Source organism: Lepidochelys olivacea (genome assembly GCF_965140295.1).
Source record: "Lepidochelys olivacea isolate rLepOli2 genome assembly, chromosome: 14".
NCBI classification, from domain to species: Eukaryota; Metazoa; Chordata; order Testudines; family Cheloniidae; genus Lepidochelys; species Lepidochelys olivacea.
Genome location: NC_140424.1, coordinates 7,639,559 through 7,667,332, shown reverse-complemented (window position 1 = coordinate 7,667,332; position 27,774 = coordinate 7,639,559). Strand labels below are relative to the sequence as shown.

The following is a 27,774-nucleotide window of genomic DNA, read 5'->3' as shown; positions in this document are numbered from 1 at the left end:
GTTATTCCTGTCTTGCAAAATTAAGGGACATCTATAGTTCTCTGTATATAAATCCCAAATGATCTGTATTTAATATAAAAATGCTGTTGAAATATATAGTTTATAATTATTTGCGGAGAAATATCTGTCTGTTTTTAGATCTCATTTTTGAGATCTCACTGGTTCATTTGTATGATTAGTACTTGAGCCTAAGTCCTATTTTCAAAAGTAACTCAGGATCTTTGGAGCTTAAGGGTACATCTACACTGATAAAAAGACCAACAGCTACAGGCTTGCAGTATGGGGCTAAAGACTGCAGTGTATACATGCAGGCTCAGGCTGGATCCTGGGCTCTGAAACCCAGTAAGGGAAAGAGAGTCTTGGACCTCAGGCTCCACCCCGAGCCTGAACAATCTATACCGCTATTTTTATCCCCATAGCACAAGCCCGAGTCAGTTGACCCATGCTCGGAGACTCGTTGTTGCAGGTCTTTTTTTGCAGTGTAAATGTACCCTCAGTCTCACTGAAAGTTAATGGGATTTAGGCTCCCAAGTAACTAATGCACTTTTAAAAATGGGTCTTAGCCTCTGACTCACCTAGTTGTTTTAGAAAAGTTAACCCCCCAATTTTATTTTCCAACATAGGCAGTGATTTATGCAGCACTTTGGGCACTAGACTGATGTCTTGGAGTCCAGTCCTGAAAACCTTTATACATGTGAACAACCCATTTCAATCTTTTAGGACTATTCAGTAAGGACTTCAGGATCAGATCCGTACACCGTCCCCTTATCATCCAAGCTGCTCTACGTAGGCAGATCCGGGCATCTAGGTGAAACAATTAGCAGGATAAGGACATTATACTTTAACCCCCCATATTTTATCATCATTATTATTAAACTGGTATATAAACAAGGAGGTTACAATAAGGATAGTGCTGACTTGAAAATTCAGAAACAAGGAAATTATATAATTAGTCTGCCATTCCATTCGGAACATACTTCATTGTGACTATGTACTGGAAGACTCTGACAATAACGTGTTGTTAATTTTCCTGATGTGGTAGTTTGTGCTAGAATGAACTTCAATGTAGTTTTTACAAATAATTTCTTAATCAAAAACTTAAAACAAAAATCCAAACTATTTTTCTATTTTTGTTTTCCTTTTGCCAGGAACAATCAGTTCTCAGTGATATACTTAAAAAATACTCAAGAATGAGGGTACTAAACTGTACTACTGTGTAGTAGAAAAGGTGTGCTTGATACATATGTTTTGGAGCATATTGATCAGTCAGGTTGAGTTTCTTCATACTGAATGCATTCAGGGCTTAGTCCTGCTCTCCCATACACAAGCAATAATCATTGCACATGAACAATCAATTACTGTGCTTATAAACAGCCACACATACTAACTGGTTTTATGAGGTGTGTTATGAGGAATACCCATGTATCAAGGATGTAATGTGTATTATGGACCATAATGAGATTTCAAAATATTTATGAGACGTAATTATTGTGGATGGCACTATACACTATCGAACTGAAATTCTTGTCCACTAAAAATAAATGTTACTTCTTATGACACACTTGGGAAACAATGACTTGTTGAAAAGTTCTTTCCTAGCAAAAGCTATTTCTCACCTGCTTGCTATGCTGTCTAATAAACAGGCTTAATGGGAATGTTATTTTTTCATATGAGGAATTATTTAGGCCTCATTATTTAAAATGCAGAAACATGGACTAAAAATATTGACCAAGGCAAATAAAAATATCAGTTAAACACTTCCAAAGACATAAAGACACATGGACAATAAAAATAAACATGCCCGGATTACAGAAAGTAATTGATAAATAGATGCAGTTTTTATTCTCATAAAATGACATGTAAAAGAGCAATGAGTATTTTTCATCTTTAATTCTTCCGTCCAATTTACTCTTTAGAGGTGAAATTCACTTCTGTGCAGAGTCTACACAATAACTTGTCACCGCTTAAGTCCAATTTAAGCATTAAAAATAGGGTTTAAGTGAGAATCAAATGGTGCCCAAGCCTTCTGTAGGTGTCTTTGCACAATTGCATCACCACTCTACAAGCTCTGATTTTACTGACAACTCAAGCAACTCAGATGTTCTCAGCAAAACTCAGCAAACCGTTCAGCACGACTGTCACTAGGCAGATACCTGTTAATGGCAGCAAGTTGGTTTTCTCTTTCTTAGAACTAGGTATGCCTCGAAAATATGCAGGATAGGGTGAAGCAGGCCAGAACGTATAGGGAGAAATACATCTGAAAAAAGGAGGAACCAGCCAACTGTAAACACAGAACTGGTGTGCAATCTCCCCTCAAACTTTTTTGCTATCTTGTGGGGGGGGGGGGTAAGGGGAAGAGAGCATCAAATTAAAGGCAGTCCTAATGTGATAACTTTTAACACTCAAGGTTATCCTGGAACCCATTAACACTGACAGCATTCCAGAAACCATATTTTCATGCAGTTACATTGATTATATATAGTATGGCTTTAGTCCTCATAATTCAGGAATACCTTTTCTTGCTTCAGTATCTCTTACATCTCATGCCCTGTTACATTATGATTTTTCTTGTGTGTCTTTTACTATAGAGAACTTGCTCAACCTCCTTTGTTTCTGGAGTAGTTTACTTCAGGCCCTAGTGACTTATGGGATCTAGTCATGCTTTTAGGGTTTTTCCCTACCAACTGCTCTTCTTCCAGGCTAGTAAGAATGACGTCCTCATCTTTACACGTGATGAGCCAAGTTACAATATACATTAGGAACTTCCTTATAAGGTCAAAGTAAGAAACCAATACTCTGTAACTGAGTATCTCATTCTAAGATATCAACAGCCAAACTCCATCAAGAGTCTCACATTACACATTTTAAATGTCCTTGGATCACACTATAATGCAGCCAACATACTGTTCCTGACTCTAGAAGAGGAAAAGTGAAATAAGGAGGCAAAAGGGAAATCTTCTAAATGACGCCAAAATCTTTACAACAGTGCTATGAAGTTCACTTGAAAATACCATATTTCTCTGTTGTCACGGCCTTAGTATGCTGAAGAAGGGCAGAGAGATCTATCAGGAACGTGTTTCCAAGGTAGAGAAAAGGACAGAAAGAGATTTGTTCCTTTTCAAATAAACGTTAGACATAGTATATAGGTGTATAACTCTTTTCTTAATAGCGAGCACACTTATCTCCAGCTTTCCCATTATTTGTTGGCTCCAGTGACACGTACTGGGCAGAGCTTTCTCCCCGCAGCTGAATCGACTTGAGATTGACATCTCTGCTGCTCGTTAAAGATAAATATTGTCTCTTTTCCCAACAACATGCTCCTCCTAACACAGACTGCTTTGCTCATGCAAACACATACAGCTATAAACAGCAAACTAATAACGTAACAGAGCAATGCTGTCTTCAGGTTCTATTACAAACAACGCAATGTGAACAGAAGTCTGCAGAACAAAAGACTGGGGTTTGCTATGTACCTCACCCTAAGTCCCTGTAGCTGGGTACATGAAACAATCATGAAAACAACTGGCAAAGTCCTGGCCCCACTGAAGTCAAAGGCAAAACTCCCCCGACTTCAGTCAAGCCAGAATTTAACCCAACAATTAAGCTTTCCCTTACAGCTCCTTTCCTGTGTGTGAAATCCAGGACCTATTGAAGTTGATGGCGAAAGTCCCATTGACTGCAACAGGGCCAGGATTTCACCCTATATCTTCTCTATCAAATACCCTTCCCTTCTTCCTTACCAAGGATTGCACCTGCCTGTAGGACACAACACTGACATTCCAGAAGAACACCATTCTCTTCTCTTTCAGAACTGGGCCTTGAAAACAGGACTACCCTGAACTTGACATCAGGAACGCGCTCCCCTTGGAATATGGAGACCATCTAATTGATCTTGGAGGACCTAAAATGGCAATAGCAAAAGGCTTTTTTTCTCCCAGTCACCTACATCAGTGGTTTTCAAACTTTTTTTCTGGTGACACTGTTGAAGAAAATTGTGGATGCCCGCAACCCAACGGAGCTGGGGATGAGGGGTTTGGGGTGTGGGAGGAGGGAGGGGCTCAGGGCTGGAGGCTCTGGGGTGGGGCCAAGGATGAGGCGTTTGGGATGCAGGAGGGGGCTCCCGGTTTGGAGGGGCTCAGGGCTGGGACAGGGGGTTAGGGTGCGGGGGGGTGTCACGGCTCTGGGATAGGGGTGCAGGCTCTGGGGTGGGGCCAGGGATGAGGGATTTGGAGTGCAGGAAGGGGCTCTGGGTTTAGGGGGGCTCAGGGCTGGGGACTGGGATGCGAGTTTGGGGCTTAGGCTTACCTTGGGCAGCTCCCAGTGAGCAGCTCAGCAGGGGTGCTAAGGCAGGCTTCCTGCCTGTCCTGGCACTGCGGACCGTGCTGCGCCCGGGAAGCTTCCAGCAGCAGTTCCTGGCCAATGGGAGCTGGGGAGCAGTGCCGGCAGGTGAGAGCCTTGCGGAGCAGCTTTCGCGCCTCTGCCTAGGAGCTGGACCTGATGCTAGACGCTTCCGGGGCACAGCGTGGTGTCAGAATAGGTAGAAACTAGCCTGGCTTAGCCACGCAGCGCTGACAACGCGACTTTTAACAACCCAGTTGGCGGTGCTGACCAGAGCCGCTGTGACCCAGTGCCTTACATTCCGCAATGCGGTACTGGGTCGCTACCTGCAATTTGAAAACCACTGACCTACATGACATTCCAGTTTTCACTGACTCAAGGAACAAGCCAACTCACATCCCTGCCTAGACACTAGACCACGTGCCTGCCTCGTTTGCCAATGTTTTCTGTTGGCTAATTCTTACAGTAACCCTAAGATATAAACAATTGTAGACTCTGTTCTCTCTGTTCAGCATATCGCACGAAAAAGTGACAGTTTCACTGTTATGTCCAGCCTTTGCTTTCACGAGTAAAGCTGTCTGTTACCATTGGAATCCTGTTTGAGTCTAGCCTGCGTCTAGATAAGAATGTCTGGGCAGCTTGGTGCCTAACGCTGTATACAGTCATCAGAAGAAGCTGCTGGACACCAGTCGTAGCACACATGCAAAGGACACCTAGGAATGACTGTCTATATCCTGAATTCTCCACATCTCAAGGGAAGATTAACCCTCGGGTCACCGTACTGGTCATAGGAGAGACAATAGGGGGAAAGCGGGTCACACAAATCAAGTTGTCTTTGTCATATTATTAGGAAACCTTTAATAAGCAAATACATCCAGCAATTTTAAAATGAAGATCGGGGAGGGGTGGGGGGGACTTCTTGCTTAACAAAATATTCTTCACCAGTCTGGCATCTTGTTTACTATTTCATGACATTTTACATTCAGTATAATTATATCTGCTGTGAAGACTTCATTAACCTGCATTTTCCCCATTGAATGTGCTTTAATTATTGGTTGCTTGGTCATTTTGGATGAGAAGAGCCCATTTCTCAGATTCAGCAAGAGCTGAATATTTCACCGCACTGCTTTTTAATGTTAGTATCAGAACATAGTGAAAGCTCATAATTTAGTAGCAGAGGGCCTGGTAACCATGGAAACAATGTATATAGAGAGATATCCCCAAACTACAGATTACTTACAGTGCTAAACACTCTGCTCAAATAATTCAATTAAAAGAATGTTATGTCGAAGTCCAGCCCTATACATTGTGCTGCCCAAGGCCAAACTCAATATGTAAGCACCCTCAGTTCTGTCCATTCTATCCCTTCCCTTTAAAACAGGTCCTGAGCTACCAGACAAAGGGTTTTTGTAGTAAGCTTTCTATTATGTAGAAGGATTTTTTTTTTAACATACTCTCTGTCTTTCTTGCATTTCTTTTCTTCTCCATCCATTCCCTTGTCCTTCATTTCAGCTTTTCATTTTGCTGCCTATTTTGGTGGACCTTTTCTCCCATCTTTTTCACTGTTCATTCTCACTCAATCTTACTTGTCTATGGTTTCTATTAGGAACAAGCAAATAATATTAATACTATATTAAAAAGAATTGAGTTTCACAGACATAATGATAGCATTAACGAATATGTACACAAACATTTATGTCCAGAGACATACATGTATTCACACAACAGGAATTTTTAAAATTCATATTGGCAAAAACATATGTAAAATATCTGGTAATAATCACAGCAGTCACTGTAGTACCATTAGGATATACTGTACCGTTGATAATGCCAAGAACCTTTGTGACTCTACAGATATTTTCTCATCTGTTGACTTATGAATCCTTCATTAAAATTACACATCCTGACCAACAAAAATACTGGCAAGAAACAATCAGCAAACATGCAAAAATAAATGAAAGCCACACACACAGCTGCGATCTTACTATGGCTGTGATTTCATTATAGTAAAATATGACATCATAAGAAAAGCAGTGTGCAAAAAAAATAAAAATAAAAATAAAATAAAATAAATCAACTAAAATGTACTGCATTTACATTGGTGACCTCTACTCTCAGAATCCCAGTCCACTCCAGAATGGCCTTCAAGTCAATTTAAATGTAAATACCTGAAAATATTTGTATTAAAATGTAATAATATATTTTCTTATTATCAAAATTGTCTGGGATTGCAGATGTGTGTCAGTTCAAAAACACATTGTAACAGCCGTCAGTACTACTTCCTCCTCATTTCCTTTCTTCCATGTATACTTTTTCCTCTCAATTTAAATTTATATCATATTTACCCTTGTAAAGAAGTGTTCTAATCAGCAATCGTATTATGGTTTGCAACCAAGTATAACAAGTATGTGTGCCCCATAGAAAGATTTTTTTTTCTTTAAATGTATAAATGATTTTAATAGTTGATTAAATAATGGCATGTGATTTAGGAAAATTGTGGTTAAAGAAGTATGCAAATCCCGGTGTCATGACAACACTGCTTTGCTCTTCTTGTTGATATTATGCCATCAGTGCTCCTCAGCTTACACGAAACCTTCTATTCCTCCACAATTTGTATATTAACATTCTTTTCTCACTCATTATTTGTTACATTTAGAAGAGAAAGCATCCAGTTCGACAAAGAATTCTGGATGACTGAATGAATCTTGCTCATATAGCCCCAATCCTGCAAACTGCTCTGTGAGAGATCAGGAGCCTGCCAGCACAGAGCAGCTTCCAGGAGCTAGTTTTACTCAGTGACCAGAATTTTTCATGAAACTCAACATTCTCCCTTCCAACAGAGAGAGTTAGGCAGAAAGGAAAGTTACTACAAGAGCTGTGATGGAACCGACGGTCAGGTACCCACCAGGGAATACTGAAGTATGGCTAGGAGGAACCATGTACAAGATCTAGCTATTATTTACTAAATATTTTAATGGAAGTTAAAGTGGTTGACAGAACAAATTATTTTCTTCCATAAATATTAAGATGGAGAGATTTCAGCGTAGCAGCCGTGTTAGTTTGTATTCTCAAAAAGAACAGGAGGACTTGTGGCACCTTAGAGACTAACAAATTTATTTGAGCATAAGCTTTTGTGATGATACATCCAATGAAGTGAGCTGTAGCTCACGAAAGCTTATGCTCAAATAAATTTGTTAGTCTCTAAGGTGCCACAAGTCCTCCTTTTCTTTTTGAAAGATGGAGAGAGAAATTCTATGCTGAATTTTACAAAAAAATTCAATGTAATGTAACTTTGCATTTTCTGTGTATACATTTTTATTAATTTTTTTATTTCCTTTAGAATGGTCTCAAAAGTTTTTTTTTTTTTTTTTTTTTTTTTTTACTGAATTTAGTATAATTTTTTATTCTTTACTGCCCTCTTATGGCTTGGAACTTTAGGGAAAAAAAGATTTTCCTTAGATCAAATTTAACTTAAAGAGCCACATTCCATTTGGAATATAGTTAATTTAAAAGAAAAAAGTCAAAAGTCGTTTCAGGTAGCACACTGCCCTGAGCACCTGTGCCAATTCTTGTGGGTTTACATCACTTTACTCTCTTTTTAAAATTGTTTGTCTCTCCCTTGCTGCTGTGTGAAAGAGCCATATAAAGAACGGGCGAAAGTAAATAATTATTAGAAAATTAGCAATAAAAAGTTGGGTATGGGGTACAGGTAACATCATCCCCTAATACAGATTTGATCTCAGTCAAATGCCTACAAAAGAAGGGCCCATTGGGTAAGTGTATATTTGTCCAAATTCTCGAGAGGAAGTAGGCATGCTATTCATCTGGTTTTAAGCCAAACAGTCCTTTTTTTAAAATGGTTTGTCCCCTGTCCAGTACTGAGACAAAACTGGACGTTGTTTTGTCCAGTATCACAGATAGGGCATGCCATTTTGATGAGCACACTGCTTCACCTCTCCCCAGTGTGGCCTTGCACACCCCACGGGTATGAGATTATGCCAGCAGGGGCGGAAGAGCATGCTCTTCAAAATGGTGCCCTCCATGCAGTGTGACACTGCATGCATGTTAGTGGAGGTGGAGTCAAACAGGCAGGTGTGGGCCCACATTGTTCCCAGAAGTACCAGAATGTCTGGTACTCTGGGCATGCATGAGTGGCCACCTTAAGAGGAAGGGGTTTGAGGAACACAGCCTGGGGCAATAGACCTCTGGACATTTCATTGGGTGCAGTGGTGCCAGGGGAAGTCAAGGTTTTAATCTTTACAAGGTAGTTTCCACATACCCTTTTGATGTAGTTAACATTGTTTAATAAAGTTGCAGCCAGCTGACTCTACTTTGTTTTCAGCCTTTACTGCCTAACTGCTGTGTCCTCTACAAATCAGGAGTGTCTAACTAGACAGAAAGCTAATCAAATGTGCTGTCTAGGGAAGATATTCAGAAATTATTGTAGAAATATCCTGTAAGACAACATGCAGCGGTACTAAAAAAAACCCAGTCCAAATGTGATTATACTGCAGCGTGTGCTATCAAAACTCGGTAGGAGCAGCAACTCCATGAATGCTCAAAATAAAGTTGTTTTTATAAAATTTGCCCATTTTTTAAAGTGATACAAGTTCCCACTAATTTACAATACGGAACCATTCAAAAGAAAGCAGGGCTTGATTTAAGCAGAAAATGATTACAAGTATCAAAATTCTCAGTGATAAATTGTTTAATGTGGACAAAGAATATAATTATTTTGCAAAAAACTTATTAATAGAATTCGGTGGGAGACCTTGAACTAGTGCTTCCTGCCCCAGTACCAGCCCCAAACTACCGTGGGGCAAACAGGGCACCAGAAATTCTGCTACTGGTTTCTAAGACAATTGGTACTCTATAACCAGGTCTAAACTGATAAACTTCCATGCCAAAGACAGAAGTAATTATTCTGAAGACAGGCTAGATGTGTTTTGTCAATGATGTTTCAAAAATGCAAAAGCAAACAAAAACCTGTATACAAATGCAAGTTTCATCTACTGAAAAAAAAACCACTCTCTCTCTTATTATAAAGCTGTTCTTACCAGACTCCAATAATTTGATAAATGCTAATGTTTGTGCTGTTTAAGGCAAATATTGTAGACCAGTATCACAGTGTTCCTGAAATACTGATTTTGCTATTAATTTATTTTCAGTTTTGAAGCATTACATATGGTCAGGAACATAGTCTCCCTTGTGGTCTGCTCCGGCTGTTTCTATTCAATTCCAATCACGTAAATTTAGGAACGCAACCTCTCCGGTGGTCCAATGTAAACTGATTACTTACAAAATTATTTCCAAAGAGATGCTAACGTCAGTGGTGATTAATTTGCAGAATGGTGTATGAAATGACGCTTTTGAGAGTGGGCTCATCAGTGATGCTAGAGCTTTGACAGCAGCAAGTAAAATGTTTCTGGGCAAGAATAAGGGAAGGGATTCGTAATAATTGGTTTATAGAGATAAGACAGAAATCAAAGGAGCATTGCCTCTGAAAATGAACCCTGGCTGGGATAAAATTGGAATTCTTGGGAGTTATGTTACCAAATAAGTGTGCTGAGTCCCTACCTTCCTTTGATGGAATTACACTCCTTTAATTCACATGAGCCAAATGTTAATTATATCCACAAAAAAGTACTTGTATTGCATCTATATGCACAGTGCAGGGGTGAACTGCACAAGGGCTAAACAGTTATGGACTGTTTATCAAGGAACAGGATCTTTCGAGCTGTAACTGTGTGGTGCAGGCAGCAGCTGACTCATCCCCCAGTTAGCCACTTGTTCCCCTGGAAGCTGGAAATGAAGTTTTCCACCTTGCATTGCTCCATTTCAATGTCCTGATTGTGTTTGTACAGTAATGGAAAAAATTTAGTTTAACTTTTCAGTTCTATATGCTAATCTGGATGTGTTAATTTACAGTTGGCTTTTGTCTTGTGCATGGTCTTTTGCTATGAGATGGTCTTTTGATTTACTATTTACTTTTGTTTCATGTTTGGGTGATTGTAAGATGGGATCCACTTGCAATTATTCCTAAGTGTTATGTATCCCAATATCCCTGAAAACCCTGAATTAAAAGGCAGATGAGAATTTATTTAAAAAGTATCTGCAGACTATTCTACACAAATCAGGTTAATGGTCACCTCCAGGGGGGAGGTATTTATATTTAAATAGAGAAGCTTGCAACGTGCCTGAATGAATCAACTTTCCTTGATGAAACCAGACTGTTTTTTTACTTTGAAACAGGAAACAAGAGATGATCCCTACTGTGACAGGGCAGTTCTCTTCTGAAGATGTTTTTTGAGGCAAAGACATCAAATAAAAGATCAAGGTTAAAAAAAAAAAAAGAAGATAAGAAAAGTCACCATAAAACTGGCTGCATAAGAAAGCCACATGATTATTATATTATGAAATATATGGCAATGAAAAATCATTTTTATTCTTTATTTAGTCCAATATTAATATATCTGATAAAATTATGTCAATATAATGTGAACATGTGATCTCAAAGATAAGAAATCTATTTTTAAATTGGATTTCCTATGTTTCATGCCATTTATTATCTACAGCTGTTCTGGATCTTATAATATGTTAAATATAATTTTCACAAACTGATGAAAATGGTCCCAATGCCATTTTGGTCGTAAGTGTTCTTAAAACAGTGTACAGTACAATACTTTCGGAAAATAATCTTTGTCAAGATTAGGTTAGCTTTGTACTGCTTGTGTAAGTTATATCAGTAGTCTTTACCCTCCCCCAGCATGAAAAGCTGCTAGAAACACCACATTACTATTTTTTAAAGCAATCTTACATGCAAATCAGAAAGTCCTGACATATATTTTTCAGGGCTAAGATATTATTTTTAATGGAAATAATTCTGTGAGGTGGCCTTTCAGTGAAATTAAAATGGGAAGTAAAATAGGTGATTTGGTAATCCAGGCACCAAAGCATCGGTTCAATATTTGTGGGCATTATATTCTATGGTATACTATAGTACAGTATACCTATATGAATATATATGTTTGTGGTATATTATACCATAACATAGGCATGCTATACACTGTATATATTTAAATATACAGTGAAAATAGATATAATCTGATATATGGAATTTATTCAACAGTTCCACAAGGAGAAAATAATCATGCTGTTTATCTAATTAAAGATGCACTATTTCCATTTTTCAAGAGAAGAACCAACTCATTTAACAACTTCTTAAAAATAAAGACATGCTGCACCTGTCCGGGTATTGATGGCAAACTTTTAGTTAATGAACTTTTAATTTTAGGACTACATTATGGCAAATTACAAAAGATACATACTTCGAAAATTGGTGGTGGGGGTGATGGAGGGTGGTTTATACACTAAAGCAGTTTAAACTAGGAAAAAATAAAGTGTATCCTTAAAAGGCGATAAGAATGACAGCAATCCAAGTGTAAGAAAGTGCAAACATTCAGAAAAGAGTTTTAATAAAGAGAAATGAGCAAGAGCACACAGAGAACACTACCTTTAAGAAGCGGATATTTATATGACAGCCCTGAAAAAGACAGGAGAAGGAGAAAAGCTTCTGCATTAGTAAAGGGCTAGCAAAGCAAAGCACCAACAGTTAGTAGCAGCAGTACACAAGGATAAAAGCAGCAACTCTAATACAAAGCAGAAAGTAAAAAAAAATGGCTGTGTCAGTTGTGCAGATCACAGCAAAATCAGGAAAAAGGAAATACCCTCACCACCAGTAAGAATCATGGAACAGTACAGTAGGATACAGTGACTTAACACTCTCTATATCGGACTGTTATTCATTTTGTAAAGCGGATGAGACATTTAAAGCAGCTGATACTAATGATTTAATTAATGCTGACCTCAGTCCTGTACACACACACACACTTCAGATTATGCATGTAACACCACTGATAGCATTACAAACGCCAGTAATCCCATAGATAAGTATGTGTATGAGTGGTTGTAGGACTGGAGTCTTAATATCAAAACTACAATAGGGAGATGTGATGCTACAAAAAATCCCCTTGGGATTTTCCCCTTAATTGGAATAGTTGGGGACTGTTCTCCGGCACAGGAGTCTGGAAGTTTTATCAAGGGGTCATGCAGTCACTCTTCATGCCCTCATGTTCCCTCTAGAGAGAATAAAGGGCAAAGGACTGCCTACCACCGCTTTTGGGCGGTCAGATCAATTTAGTGAGCACCATGAGTGGGATTCATATGCACAGGAACTCAAAGAAGAAAACCTTTTCTAAATTGAGAACAGGTGTTACTTCCGTCAGTTAAATCAGAGACTCTGGTTGATTCTAATTTTATTTGAACTAGTTCAGCTATCTTTTGTGCTTGGCATACAGACAACTTAATGTATGGTGGGATGAATATAGGGGGATGGTGGAATCCTATTAACTAAAGGCAGCATTATTTAGTGGTTATTGGGTGATTGCCATGATGTGGTCATTTGCAAGCTCTGGATGGTACTTAGAGCCTGTGGTATATTTCATTCAGTCAGCTAAACAGAGCTAAACATTTTTTTTACTTTTTTTGTTTTCTGCTTTTCAGGACATCGCATCAAAGGAAATATAAAAAGAGGATAAGATTGTTAAGAGCAGATTTATGAGTTATGGATACACTGAGAATTATCTTAAAGTTGGTGAGATTAAAAATTTGGAGGAAAGCTGACCCAGTCAGTGCATTTATTGCCCCTTGCTTCTTTGGCCATTTTCTTGATTCTGTTTTACAGTTGTTTGGATATGGTCCAATAAAATAAATGATGGGTTGCAAAGCTTTGTGGGCAAATGGAAGACCTGGAGGGAAAACTGGGCACCCACAATCCACTATCCATCAGTGCCCTAAGTTTATACAGAAGAATTTGCTTTATTTCTGTCTATATTCTTGTAGGTGGTGTAGAATGCAACATGCCTATAGGTAAGATTACCTGATACTTTGAGGTATAAAACCCTGTTTTCAGTTTCTTTTAACTGTACCGAACAAACCATTCCGGCTGATATTTTCCATGTTGCTGGTATACCTAATGCTATTTTAAAAAAATGTTTTTTACGTTTCTGCTAAAGCAGTTCAGACATTTCTATAAATGAGATTAGGAGAAAATATCTTGTTTTGCCCATGTTAAAAAAATGCCTTCATCTGTTTCACTGAGACGCTCTAGTGCCTCCAACCTTTGCAACAGGGACTTCATTTTAGCACCCCATTGTGTCAGGAATGTATCTTTTTGCTGCCTGTGAAAATTCACTCAAATTAAGCCTAGTTATTAGCCTCTGAAATATTGCAGTTTGCACATGGCTCCGTAGAAGCTTCTTAGAGTTTGGCAGATAAATTCTCTGAAGCTCCCATCTGCAAATACTGCTTTTTCTGATAGAAGAAAAACAAAATAAAGCTATGGGAAACACATTTAAAACAGAAGAAATATTTCTTTCTAATGAACTAACAACACTGAAAATGCCTGTTAAAAAGCTAAATTTCACTCACGCAATCTTGACTTTGCTGTGTTTATCTACAGAAGTTTCTTCCTCCCTGAGCAAATCTTTCTTTTGCTCTGTCTGCTCCCAGATTTAGTAGGAAACAGACATATCAACCCTAAACTGCACATGACTCAAAATGTTATAAGTATTTTAAAAAAACTGGGCTAACCCAATGGAATGTTTATTCATGCACTAACTGGGACATATTGCTTCTCTTAAAATGGATTAAACTTGCTCCTAAATAAAGATGAGCAATTGTCTAATCTGTGTCTTTCGCTAACTCCTCCCCCTCCCAATGATCTTCAGAACATCTCTTTTAGGAAGTTCTCCTAAGTTCCTTTGTCAATATTTTCATAATTCTGGAGGAGCTCATCTGGTCACTGTGTCTTACCAATACTCACTAACCAATTTTTCTCTTACCTATTCTGGGGTGACACTCTTCCATTCATTATTCCTTCTGACGCTTAAGGAAAATGTATTTCTGTCATCAACATCCTCTCTCATGAGCAAACGAAGCAAAGAATTAAATACTCTGCATTGGTAACCTATTTCATCATTAAGATTACACTGGGTAAGGTTTTGAAAAGTGCCTAAACAACTTGGGAGTCTAACTCCTATTTTCAAAAGCCACTTCGGACCCTAAGTGCCATGGACTTTCAATGAGACTTATACTCCTAAGGGCCAGATTTTCAAAGGTATTTAGGGGTCTAAAGATTTAGATAAGTGTTTAGTGGGATATTTAGAAGTACTTCGGCACCTAACTCACATTCATTTAAATGGGAGTTAAGTGACTAGGTGCTTTTGAAAACTCCACTAGCTGTCTAGCTGCATCTTTAGGTGCCTATATAATCTTGAAAATGTATCCCTAAATGGTGCCTTAATCAATTTTGAAAATGGGTCTCAGGCTCTTCAGAACCAGTTATGTATTTCTGAAAATCTCTTATAGACCTCATCAGTTCTTGACCATTTAACTCTTACATTTTGAAGTTTTTCTTATCCTTTATTTTTGCTCCATTTTAAATTGGGCATTCAATTTCAACTTCTAAAGTTTGCAGCCACCCTTTGTAGCTGAGGCTTTGTGTACATCTCACCTGCCATTTTCTAATATTTAGTATTTGTGTTTCTTTATTCATACACAATAACTTTTTAAAAACTATGCATTAATTGCTAGATCTTACATATTGGCCATGAAAATATATAGTAGCCCACTTTGCTTTAAACAGCTCTCATGTTCCCTTTTTCTCCCACACCAAATTTCTTCTACCAAATATTCTGGGAATATTACCTTCTGAAATCTTTTTCCCTTTATTTACTTAGACTCTGAGTCATCCAGATTCTATTCCATTGTTCCTCCACTATAGGGCCTATAAAAAAAATTATCACGCTCAGAATGAATTCAAATTGACTTGAATACTGTATCATGGATTGGAAAATGGGCCAAGGACGATAAACTGAGAACTTGTTTAACATGTTCAATGCCTGATACGCTCTATTCTTTTTCACCTCTATCCACTATAAGTCAACTGATACCTGTTCTGGGCTATCATCTGGTTTCTGATTGTTCTTCAGGTCTATCTGTCCCTGTCCTTTGTGTTCTTGACAAAATTATGTCTTTGGTAAGCTGGCTCTCAGGATCAGCAGCTTTTCCTTGAAAGGCTCCCAAAGCTGACTGGGAACTGGTTGCAGATGGCAGAACAGCAGCAGGGATCACCTAGAACGTGCCACTGGCTCAAAAACAGCAGCATATTTCTCAGCATAGTCTCCCTATCCACTTAGGGTAGCTTACCTAAAGAAAAAATGAATAAACAAGCCTAAAATTAGAAGGAGACAGACAACGCAAGGAAACAATGGGAAGAGAGATGATCACCGAGTCAGCATCAGGTGTACCCCAGTAAAATAAGGGTTAATTTGGCTTCGGCTATGCTAGCAAACATGTAGCCCTACAATGAATTACATTTAATTTGCTTATGCAAAATAGGCCCCTGAAATGCACCTTTATTGAGTGGAAGGGAAGAGAAAGAAGATACAATAAATAAAAGAGGCTTGCTCTATTTTTTATATAAATGTTATATACCGGTAAAAACTCAGCCATAGCCAGTAAAATAAGAGCTTTATTTATTTACTGTCTTGCTTACCAAAAGCACCCAGGAGCTGAATAATTACAAGAGTCATATAGAGATCACATCCCATTAGTTGCGCTTGTCTATTTGTTCTATGAGAGATGATTTTCTTTGATTTCTAGAGTGCTGAGCTACCCAAGTCAGATTTCTACTATTCAGGTGCCTACATCACTGCTTGTTAGACTCACAACACAGTAACTCCTCTTAAAAACACATAAGCACATACTCTGAATAGGTGCCAAATATGAATTTCTCACAAGGAGGGAAAATGGCTCACATGATAGATCTATTGTAAGACCTCACAAAAAGAATGAAACCTATGCCTATTACAATCAAACATTCATTGTAAGTCATTTCAAGTGTGCAGGACTTACTATTTGCAGTATTTTACTCATAACAATGGACACTAGTTTATTTCATTAATATTTCAGTTAATAAGTGTAACTAAAGAATATTACTGGCAAATCAGGTAATAAACATTTAACTAAATAGCCAAATTCTCTCAGATGCTTAGTGCCCTCAACTTACATTAGAGTGTTAATGCTCAAGCATATTTTGCCAGTCATGTTTTATATTAAGGATACATTTATAAATAATTTAGAAAGGTTACTACATGATTAAGAGATGTTAACTTGTTACAGACATCAGTAGCTGGGCATAAGCATATTAGCAGACGAGTACACATAAGAACAGCCATACTGGGTCAGACCAAAGGTCCATCTAGCCCAGTGTCCTGTCTTTCGACAGTGGCCAATACCAGGTGCTTCAGAGGGAATGAGCAGAAGAGGCAATCATCAAGTTATCCATCTCCATCATCTACTCCCAGCTTCTGGCAGTCAGAGGCAAGGGACACCCAGAGCATGGGGTTGCATCCCTGACCATCTTGTTCAAGAGCCATTCATGGACTTCTTGTCCATGTACATATCTAATATTTTTTTGAATCCTGTTATAGTTTTGGCCTTGACAACATCCCCTGGCAACGAGCTCCACAGGTTGATTGTGCATTGTGTGAAATACTTCTTATGTTAATTGTAAGAACAGCTGCCCATAAATTTCATTGGGTGACATCTTGTTCTTCTGTTATGTGAAGGAGTAAATAACATTTCCTTATTCAGGTTTCAGAGTAGCAGCCGTGTTAGTCTGTATTCGCAAAAAGAAAAGGAGGACTTGTGGCACCTTAGAGACTAACCAATTTATTAGAGCATAAGCTTTCGTGAGCTACAGCTCACTTCCTCAGATGCATATCGTGGAAACTGCAGCAGGCTTTATATATACACAGAGAATATGAAACAATACCTATTCCCACCCCACTGTCCTGCTGGTAATAGCTTATCTAAAGTGAATCACTAAATTCACTAAAAATATTAGATATGTACATGGACAAGAAGTGAATCACTTTAGATAAGCTATTACCAGCAGGACAGTGGGGTGGGAATAGGTATTGTTTCATATTCTCTGTGTATATATAAAGCCTGCTGCAGTTTCCACGATATGCATCTGAGGAAGTGAGCTGTAGCTCACGAAAGCTTATGCTCTAATAAATTGGTTAGTCTCTAAGGTGCCACAAGTCCTCCTTTTCTTATTTCCTTATTCAGTTTCTCAACACCAGTCATGATTTATAGACCTCTATCATGTCCCCTCTTAGTCATCTCTTTTCTAAGACGAAAAGTCCCAGTCTTTATAATTTCTCCTTGTACAGAAATTGTTCCATATCCTTAATCATTTTTATTGTCCTTCTCCATACCTTTTCCAATTCTAATATATCTTTTTTCAGATGGGATGACCAGAACCGCAAGCAGTATTCAATGTGTGGGCATATCATGGATTTATATAATGGCATTATTATATTTACTACCTTATTATCTACCCCTTTCCTAATTGTTTCTAACATTGCTACCCTTTTTGACTGCCACTGCAAGTTGAGCAGATGTTTTCAGAGAAATATCTACAGTGTCTCCAAGATCTCTTTCTTGGGAGGTAACAGCTAATTAAGATCCCATCATTTTGCATGTACAGTTGGGATTATGTTTTCCTATGTGCACTGCTTTGCATTTATCAACATTGAATTTCATCTGCCATTTTGTCACCCAGTCACCAAGAAGGCGTTATAGATGGTGACAAATTATCATTATCAGCCAACTATTGACCTGTTGGATTAAAAAAAATAATTAACTAACCATTTATTAACACTATTAGTTTATAAATGGTTAACATATTATTTATAAATGTTGTCATAAATATAAAGGGAAGGGTAAACCCCTTTGAAATCCCTCCTGGCCAGGGGAAAGCTCCTCTCACCTGTAAAGGGTTAAGAAGCTAAAGGTAACCTCGCTGGCACCTGACCAAAATGACCAATGAGGAGACAAGATACTTTCAAAAGCTGGGAGGAGGGAGAGAAACAAAGGGTCTGTGTCTGTCTGTATGCTGCGCTTGCCAGGGACAGAACAGGAATGGAGTCTTAGAACTTTTAGTAAGTAATCTAGCTAGGTATGTGTTAGATTATGATTTCTTTAAATGGCTGAGAAAAGAATTGTGCTGAATAGAATAACTATTTCTGTCTGTGTATCTTTTTTGTAACTTAAGGTTTTGCCTAGAGGGGTTCTCTATGTTTTTGAATCTAATTACCCTGTAAGATATATACCATCCTGATTTTACAGGGGGGATTTCTTTATTTCTATTTACTTCTATTTTTTATTAAAAGTCTTCTTGTAAAACACTGAATGCTTTTTCATTGTTCTCAGATCCAAGGGTTTGGGTTTGTGGTCACCTATGCAAATTGGTGAGGCTTTTTATCCAACATTTCCCAGGAAAGGGGGGGTGCAAGTGTTGGGAGGATTGTTCATTGTTCTTAAGATCCAAGGGTCTGGGTCTGTAGTCACCTAGACAAATTGGTGAGGCTTTTTACCAAACCTTGTCCAGGAAGTGGGGTGCAAGGTTTTGGGAAGTATTTTGGGGGGAAGGACGCGTCCAAACAGCTCTTCCCCAGTAACCAGTATTAGTTTGGTGGTGGTAGCGGCCTGTCCAAGGTGTAATATTTTGTACCTTGGGGAAGTTTTGACCTAAGCTGGTAAAGATAAGCTTAGGAGGTTTTTCATGCAGGTCCCCACATCTGTACCCTAGAGTTCAGAGTGGGGGAGGAACCTTGACAAATGTATTGTTAATATAAAGTGTGACCATTTTTCCTGCTTTTTGGAGGGGTTCAAAATTTGAAATATTTTAAATCTGTAATTCACATATTTCCAGCAGAAAGAAAAGGAGTACTTGTGGCACCTTAGAGACTAACCAATTTATTTGAGCATGAGCTTTCGTGAGCTACAGCTCACTTCATCGGATGCATACCGTGGAAACTGCAGCAGACTTTATATATACACAGAGAATATGAAACAATACCTCCTCCCACCCCACTGTCCTGCTGGTAATAGCTTATCTAAAGTGATCATCAGGTGGGCCATTTCCAGCACAAATCCAGGTTTTCTCACCCTCCATCCCCCCACAGAAATTCACTCTCCTGCTGGTGATAGCCCATCCAAAGTGACAACTCTTTACACAATGTGCATGATAATCAAGTTGGGCTATTTCCTGCACAAAAAATATTTCCAGCAGGTTCATGATCAAGAGCATATCATTACAACTTCCTTGTGCTTGTAGCAAACTGTAATTACTGACAAACTGTTTTCAGATCACACATTTAGTGGTAAAATGCCCAAAACAGACAGATAGAATGAATATATTTTTGAGGAAAGTGATGATGTTTTAAAACAAAGCGCTTTCTCCATACTTCTCAGCAATAATATTGACCTAGGCTTGGATTCTCCCCCACCCCCGCCAGTTCTGACCATGCCTTATATCACGCAAGTTCCTACCTTGTACCCTGTACTGACGTTATGCCAGGACCCATGATTGCTGATCCACGGTAGGCCAAAGAGGAGACCTCACTTTTCTCATAACGAATAGTCAAAACAAATGAACATTAGCTTCATCTACTTGCGGCAGCTAATGCCCAACACCAAGTGCATTACCCTTTCTTTTGGCACACGTCTTTGTGCTGTTGCTGTCTTGAGAAATGCGTAACTAGATTTTCATTTCTACATTATCAACACCCTTCATGAACGAACACACACACACACACACACACACACACACAGTAACCCAGCTCAAAAAATTGTATACTGCACAGTAAAACCTAAAGGATGAAATAACACACAATCTATCAAGGGATTTTTCATATGCCATCATTCATTTCAGTAGTCTCCATTTAGTAAAATATTACTGATGAATATATAGAAGAGATTTAAAGTGTAAAAAAATGTATACTTTAAATGAGTTAAAGCTGCTGAAAAGGCGGCATTTGTTATCCAAATTCAGGGCCTATGATCATTTTGCATTTTGTGGACAACCCAGATTTTTTTGCGCACATGAAAAATAGTGACATTTGAACAACACTGAAATATCTTCTGAGAACATAAAACAACTGCTTCAAGTTTTTACCTTATTTACAACTTTATGTGGCATTATGACATTAGCACTTTTTTTTTATCCCTTCTAAAATGGCTCTTACAAAAGGTTGTAAGAAAATAAAAAAAACAAACCAAGTGACATATTTTACCATTACATATAACCCGCTGGCCCCACTCCCACATCAACAAGAAAAAAAAATGTAAAAAAAGAAATCCTAAAATTTTCGCCACATTTTTTTGTGTCCGCAACATCAACTTTATTTGTCTACGGACAGCCTCAAAACAGCACTAGATGTCACTTTAAATTTGAAACACCAATATTCAGAGTCCAATGGGGAAAAGTCCAATCTTGATAGGATAAAATGTGAACAGGATCTTGAGTAGGAAAGACCTAATTCTCCAGCATAAATTTATTTTTCAGTAAGTACAATTGTACATGGAAGAAAATGAAAATATAAACTGGAGTTTTAAACACTTCTCAAAGGTATAAAATAAATCCTATTTCACGCTGCAGACCACAAGTATAGTACCTGATCCCAACATAGACTCAAGAGCAGTAGAAGCACCTATTCTTTTTGCAAGTGGAAGGCTGTTTTTCCTCATTTCCTCGGGTTAGCCTGTCTTTTATAACAACAGTGCAAAATTGGTAAACATAAAATCACAATGTCAGCGCTAAAGAAACAGGCTTGGGATTGTGTGCGCACAGCAGGCATTTTATTTAAGTCTGAGATAAATAATTTGGGTCAAATCCTCAAGTGCCTTATTAGGAGAGAGGAAACATGCCACGAATGTCTCAAAAAAACTGTAGATGTGGCCAGGAACAATACTGAGTTCACAAGAGTTTGCTCCTGTAGAGCCGCGAATATAAAGCCATTCCCACCTATGCCAGGCCCTGCTGATGCTGGGTCTGTCTAGGTGCAATGAGTAGCAAGTATTCTGTTGGAACATCCTCCGTATGTGCAACAAGAGGCAGGACCAACCATTCCAATTTGCATCACAGTAGGCAGGAAATATCTGCTGCAGATATGGGTTTTTTTGGCAGTTTCTCTTTACTGCACATAAGCAGAAATGTCCCTCGCTTAGTCTGAGACTTCTGCACCCGCATCAGTGCGTTCAGCGATTCAGGACAAAGCCCTTTTGTAAATATTTTCAAAGCTCTAATTAATCACTGCTTGACAAATAATAATTTCCGCTTAAAAAATTAAACTACTGTGCATTCCCTGAAACTAACATTTAAATGTTAAAATGATGCTGGTTCTGGGCCCACAGTTTAACGTTACTGACTGAAACGATCAGCCCAATCTTCTAAGTAGCCCAAAAATACACGCTACAAGAACGCACAGCAAAAATTATAATATATCTCAATGATGAGCCACCTCATTCTTTTTTTTAAAAAAGCATTTCTGAGTTTAATTCAATTATATAACAAGGGGGAAACATATGAAAAACATAGCTAGCACCACTTATATATAATCCTCACCTCAAACTTCTGTCTGAGTTCTACATTTCCATCATCATCAGCTTCTGGAATTGGGACATTGTAGTATTCACCTTCTTCCTGATTAAGCAACTTGTACCTGTGGAACACATGGGGAGCGGGGACGGGCCAAATTAATTTTACTTCTCTTTAAAATATGATTTAGTATCCTATATGTGGCCTGTCTGAAATATAGGATGAAATCCCATCCCTACTGAAGTCAATGGCATCATTCCCAGTCATGTCAATAGCGACAGAATTTCAACCACTGTCACAATAGTGTAGTAAAACTATTTTATAAGGTTTATAGTGGACATGCAATTCATTAAATAAGACAAGGATCCGACAAGATGTTGTTTTGTAAAATCAGTTACTATACATTTCTGAGCAGGGTTATGCTGACCATGATATATTTACTGTTATAGGCTTGCATATTCAAGATCAAAATCACGCCCACATTGCCAAATTCTGCTCTCAGAATTGAGTTTGCAGCACCGGCTGGTTGCAGGAGGAGTTTCACACACACATTCAAATGCAGACTTTTGCTTTTAGTATTTTAATTTTGGGGGGATTATTTATAATTTAACTGCTCCGTGTTTAATTTAATGATCCATGAATTTACAGCATATGAAATTATGCAAAAAGCATAAGGAAAGTCTTGGGGTTGAAAATATTGCTATGTAACTTTTTAAAATTTCCTCTTTCTCTAAGGCACCTCTTACCATCCACATGCTGGCATTTTCATAAGCTCTGACACCCCAAATGATAGAGATCCCATGAAATCATTTCTAGTTGTTCGATCCCAGTCCCAAACTTCTATAGATAACCGTCGATCTTTGTCCGTAGGTTTCAATTTACTACAAAAGGGGAGAAAAAATTAGAAAAAAAATGGCACGTTTTAAGTTTTCAAAAGTACAACTCAATAAACCATGCAGTGCTACATAGATAACATAGCATTACAAAAGGATTTAACTTACAATGTAAATGACTCATTCCAATGTGGGTTTAGAGTGGAACGGATAGTTTTTGTTTTTTGTTTACTTTCATTCTTAGGGTCAGGGATAAGTTTCAGCTTCACATATGGATCTGAAAGTCCGTTTGGATCCATAGGGATTAAGTTTTTTGCTTCTCGTACTGCAAATATAAAATGTATATATGTATTATGCATCTATTAACAGAAGAGAAATAGCTTAATGCTATTTAAATAGCACTACAAAACATTATTAACAGAATAATAACGTTAAGTCAAAGGTAAGAAAAATGTAGATTACTGATTTTAAGCTGGTTAGAAAATAAAACTAACAAAAACCCTATGCAGATCCACTAATGAGATCAGGTGAGTGGACAAAACTTTGACTGCTGTGGGCTGAGGTTCATTTACGGATATTTGCTTCTACCCTGAGCATGGCAGGAAGAAATGGTCGGTGAGTTAGACAATGCACATAAAACACTGGCACACAACAAATGTTATTTTCTGCCCATGGTATGATTGTTTAGCGTCCAAACCGAACACAAAGAACTTCTAAGTTGGTAACTATTCTATGTGCCTTTATTAACTTGGACAAATAGCAGTACTGTATTACATTTTGCCGCACTTGCAAACATGAATAAAAGGAGAATTTAAGAAGTCTGGGAACACAGCAAACAGATGCGTTGTTTGTTCAATTTCTGAATCACAAGACCCATCTTATTGTATTCAGCAGCCTACAAGAGTAGGATACCTTTGCAAATGTTGGTACCTTGACTACAAAAAGATGTTAAGTTGCTGCCATGAAACAGAGGGCTGAGAAGAGCATCTTTTAAATTCTGTAACAGTTTGAAACTGGTACATATACAGCAAAGGGGATGCTGGATAAACTGTAATTGATTTAAGTTCAGAAGGCATTATAAATGCACTTGGATAAACCTGCAATACCTATGAAGCCAAGTGTCAGGGGCTATTTTACTTAATGTACTTTTAAAGTAATCTATATGCTCAATTATATAACCACAGGGTTGCTTATTTTGGTGCTTATACAGCCTGTTAACAGGGCCGCAGGTACCTGAATTGTGAACAACAGATTTCACAAGGATGTGTTGCATTGTGGGTAAGCTGTACACATTTTTTTATAATAATGGAGAACATACAATGTTAAACTCTCTACAGACTAGATATTCATGAAAATGTTAGATGGAGCCACTACAAGAATAGGAAAAGGCATGTCAGAAACTTAAATCAAGGTTACTATGCTGTTTTAATTATCTCAAGTTCCACAAGAAAGTTGTGGTTGCTTCCAATTTTCTGATATGGGGGGGGGGGAGCACAAATGTGCCCATTTTGTACTTTCTAGATTCTGAATTAACACCCCACACGGTATTGATCCCAAACAGGTGTGTGAGACAGATGAGAACAGTCTATAGTCTGCACACAGGGACATTCAAATTGGGGGTCTCACGAGGCCATACCCTGAGAGGTGTCGAGCAACTGCTGACATCAGTGGGAACTGATGCATTCATCAGAGGATCAGTACACCCAGATTTTGGTCCACTAGTGACTGCATCAGCAGCAAGCCTTAATTAAACAGTCCAGCAGCCACAGCAGAGGAGTGCTTTAAATTAATGAGAAAATGTATTAACTGAAATTCTCCTCTGTGCAGAAAGCCGTCACAAGGCCAATGTGCCATGAAAGTCATGCTACCTGGAGTGTTTACGTGGGGCTTAAGTGGTACAGCAGCTTTGTGTTGGCCCTCAGACCAGGGGTGAATTTCACCCTATCGAGAAACTCTCCACACCCCCAAACTTGCCACTTTGTGCTGAACTCTAATTAACATTAACGCAGATTTCATTTGTGGAACAATCGCAGAGCTTGCAACAGAGATCCACAGGACGTATCACAGAGGACAATTTGGGCCTTTCAGTTGCAAAGCAAACTGTGGGCTGAATAAGCCTATCCAAACCAAAAATATAAACAATGGCTTGTATGTATAAAATTTTGCTCACTGGAGTAGCCTTCTGAGCTACACATTTCACAGTCCTGAGAGCTCCATAGTCCCCAGAACTGCTCTGACTTATACTCAGTCTGCCTATGAGCTCAGAAGGGCTATGAACAGCCAAGAACAGCTGCAGTGCAGCGGTGTTCTGGCCTTGGCTTCTTCCTCTGAGCCCGTCCCTTGGGGCTGCAAGGGATGCTGGCGTAGAGCTTTTCTGCCAGTGGTACACCATTCCTGAGTGCAGTGGGGGGCGAGAGGGGAGGAGGAGAGCAACTGCTTTTAAGACACTGGAACAGCATAAAGAGGCCTCAAGGCAATGGAGACTCTTGCCTCAAGACTAATAACCCTTATTTCTTGTTTTAAATATCTAAATTCAATCTGTCGTCTTTCAGTGCAGCAGAACATTCCATTTCCAAGCTCTGCCACATGCATGACAGCATTCTGTCTTGAACCAAGAGAATTCCCACTAATTCCAAACGTCACATACTAAGATGGCAAAATTTTCCTCAAATATTTTAATAAATAAACAAGCGACGGATTTTCTTTAACTTAACCCATCTGTTTCTGTCTAACTTTGTGTTTTTAAAAATTAATATTACACTCTCCCACCCGATTTCACAAAATGGTAACACTTTGCTGTGAATATAGTTAAACTACACTAACAGGTGTATAATTTCCTGGTATCCACAACCATTGCTTCTCTTTCTTTGCCTTTGTTTGTTGAAACGACTGAAGACACACGCACTGGCTTTAGAGCAAAATAATATAAAACTGCTTAGTATGCAGCCATTATTTGACCCTAAGTTTGAACCGGGAACTTCTGAAGAAGAATCTTGTGATATATTGATTCTAATTGAATGTTTCTTGATTTCGTATAATAATTAATGTATTTCATAAACTGAAGTTTAGAAGCTCTCTGCCTGACCCACATGCCTGATTAGAAAGCTATTTACAGTAACTAAACCTATCCACCGCAGCAAATATTTACAGTGGTTGTGTCTGTCTGCTTTAGGATGCTCCTACTATAGAGATATCTGTTTACACTAGGCTTCATACCATCTATTTGCCATTGATGCTACCACCAGTCCAGCTCCAAAGCTGATAGCAACAGTGGAAGCTGGTGGCTGCCCAAGTTTTAACCACAATCTTCTCTAACCCTGCTTGGTACAGATCTATATGACACAGAAGCATATTCAGCTCCACCAGAGGGAATGATAGCATCAAGTGGTAGCAAAGGTGGGAAATTTTAGGCAAGAAATACTAGGGAGACAATCTTTCACTACAGCTGAAAACCCACACTGTGGTCCTATATAGGCATATTTTCATTTGACTTGCGTACCAAATGTTAACTGCTCTGAGACATCAAATGTGGCAAGAACACATCTGTTGAGCTGACTGTATTGTGTTTCTGCTTTGGAATTTAAAAATTGCACATCTTTAGATTTTTAATTTAAATACTTCATGTTAATCATTCAGCCGGTGTCGAGATGTTTTACTTTGCAATTTACCAGCTGTCAAGCACAGATAAGAATGAAATCAACATAGCTTAACATGTCACATAATTTCATGTAAGTTCACAATACTATCAACTCATTATGCAATTTATTTACTTAGAAGCTAGAGGTGCAATATTTGGAAAATAACCATGCCCAATAATTGAAATGCTGGGGATACCTTTATTTTCTAAACATTATCACAAGCTGTAAAGGAATTTATAATTTTGCTGTAGGCTACAATTTGGTTTTACAGGGGGCCTTTCATTAATAACATATCCCTAAGTGTTTTGTAGAAATTGAGTTACTGTAGATATTGTAACCAAGTGACTTTGTGCATTCACCCTTTGCTTTCACAGTCATGGATATTAGAAACTATTTTATCTAGACAGGACATGAGGATCCTGGAATGTAACCAGAGTCAAGGAAAGGAAATTTTGTTTTAACTTATCTCATGTCACAGCATCCTCCAAACACTGAATTGCATTGTCAGATTCTGAGTATAAGATGAAGTACCACCTAGGACTTGAACCTATGACTTCCTGGCCTAGCTGTTAGAATGGTACCATCTGAACCACCCAAGCATAATATAATACGTTGTTTACTCTCAGGATTCATAGAGCTGGAAGAGGACAGCTTTCAGCAGTATCCAGCAGTCAAATGACTCGCAAACTATGGCACCATTTTCAGAATAGGATCTGTTTTCCTTCTGAAAATAAAGGCATGATTGTGGTGGATTTACAACTGTGCACTGCTGCTGTCAAATAGAAAACAACATAAACAATGACAAAGACAAAGACCCAGTACGGATGTCAGAGTAAAGCACGGTGAAATGCAGAATTATTAGCTAACGTGACACAATAGTGCCATTATCCTAAAGTATTAAAGGTGCTATACAAAGTCAAACAACAATTTTATTCAGTACCATGTTTGCACAATATATACTCTTCAAAGTAGTAAAAAAATATACATTTTTGAATATTTGTCAACTAATAAGAAAACTATATGAGATATTTTAAAATGTCAGGGGGTGTGGAATGGGCCACTATGTAAATATCAGCTGACAGGTGTATTTGTATATTGTATTTATACTACTTGCTTAAAATGAATGACAGCGCTTGCCCAGGTGAAATTTTACTTTTTACAATACTTGTACGTAACACACAGAAAGCAACAAAAAGGACAGCACAGTCAAATGATCTGCTACTACATTGATTAAATCTCTATTAATCTACAGGATCCAAATGCATGCTTACAGCTGATAAAATGGCTGAGAAAATGTTAATTGAATACAACAAACTTATGTGAAAAATAAATGTCCTGTTTAGAAAGGCAGTGTAGTCCAACGGATACAGCACTAGATTGGGAATGAGGAAACCTGAGTTTCCGTTCTGGCTCTGACACTGACCTCCTGCCTCACCCCGGTCAAGTCACTCTG

General features: G+C 38.4%; 1 protein-coding gene across 1 annotated transcript in view; it reads right to left on the bottom strand.

The window, feature by feature from the left end:
* PRKCA (protein kinase C alpha) overlaps nucleotides 1–27,774 on the bottom strand; it is a 314,756-nt gene that overhangs the window by 46,403 nt on the left and 240,579 nt on the right. The window contains exons 6-8 of the mRNA XM_084647060.1: nucleotides 22,852–23,008; nucleotides 22,597–22,731; nucleotides 21,878–21,974 (exon numbers count right to left, since the gene is read on the bottom strand). Of these exons, the coding sequence (XP_084503186.1) occupies nucleotides 21,878–21,974; nucleotides 22,597–22,731; nucleotides 22,852–23,008 (389 nt within the window). The remainder of the gene's footprint in view (nucleotides 1–21,877; nucleotides 21,975–22,596; nucleotides 22,732–22,851; nucleotides 23,009–27,774) is intronic.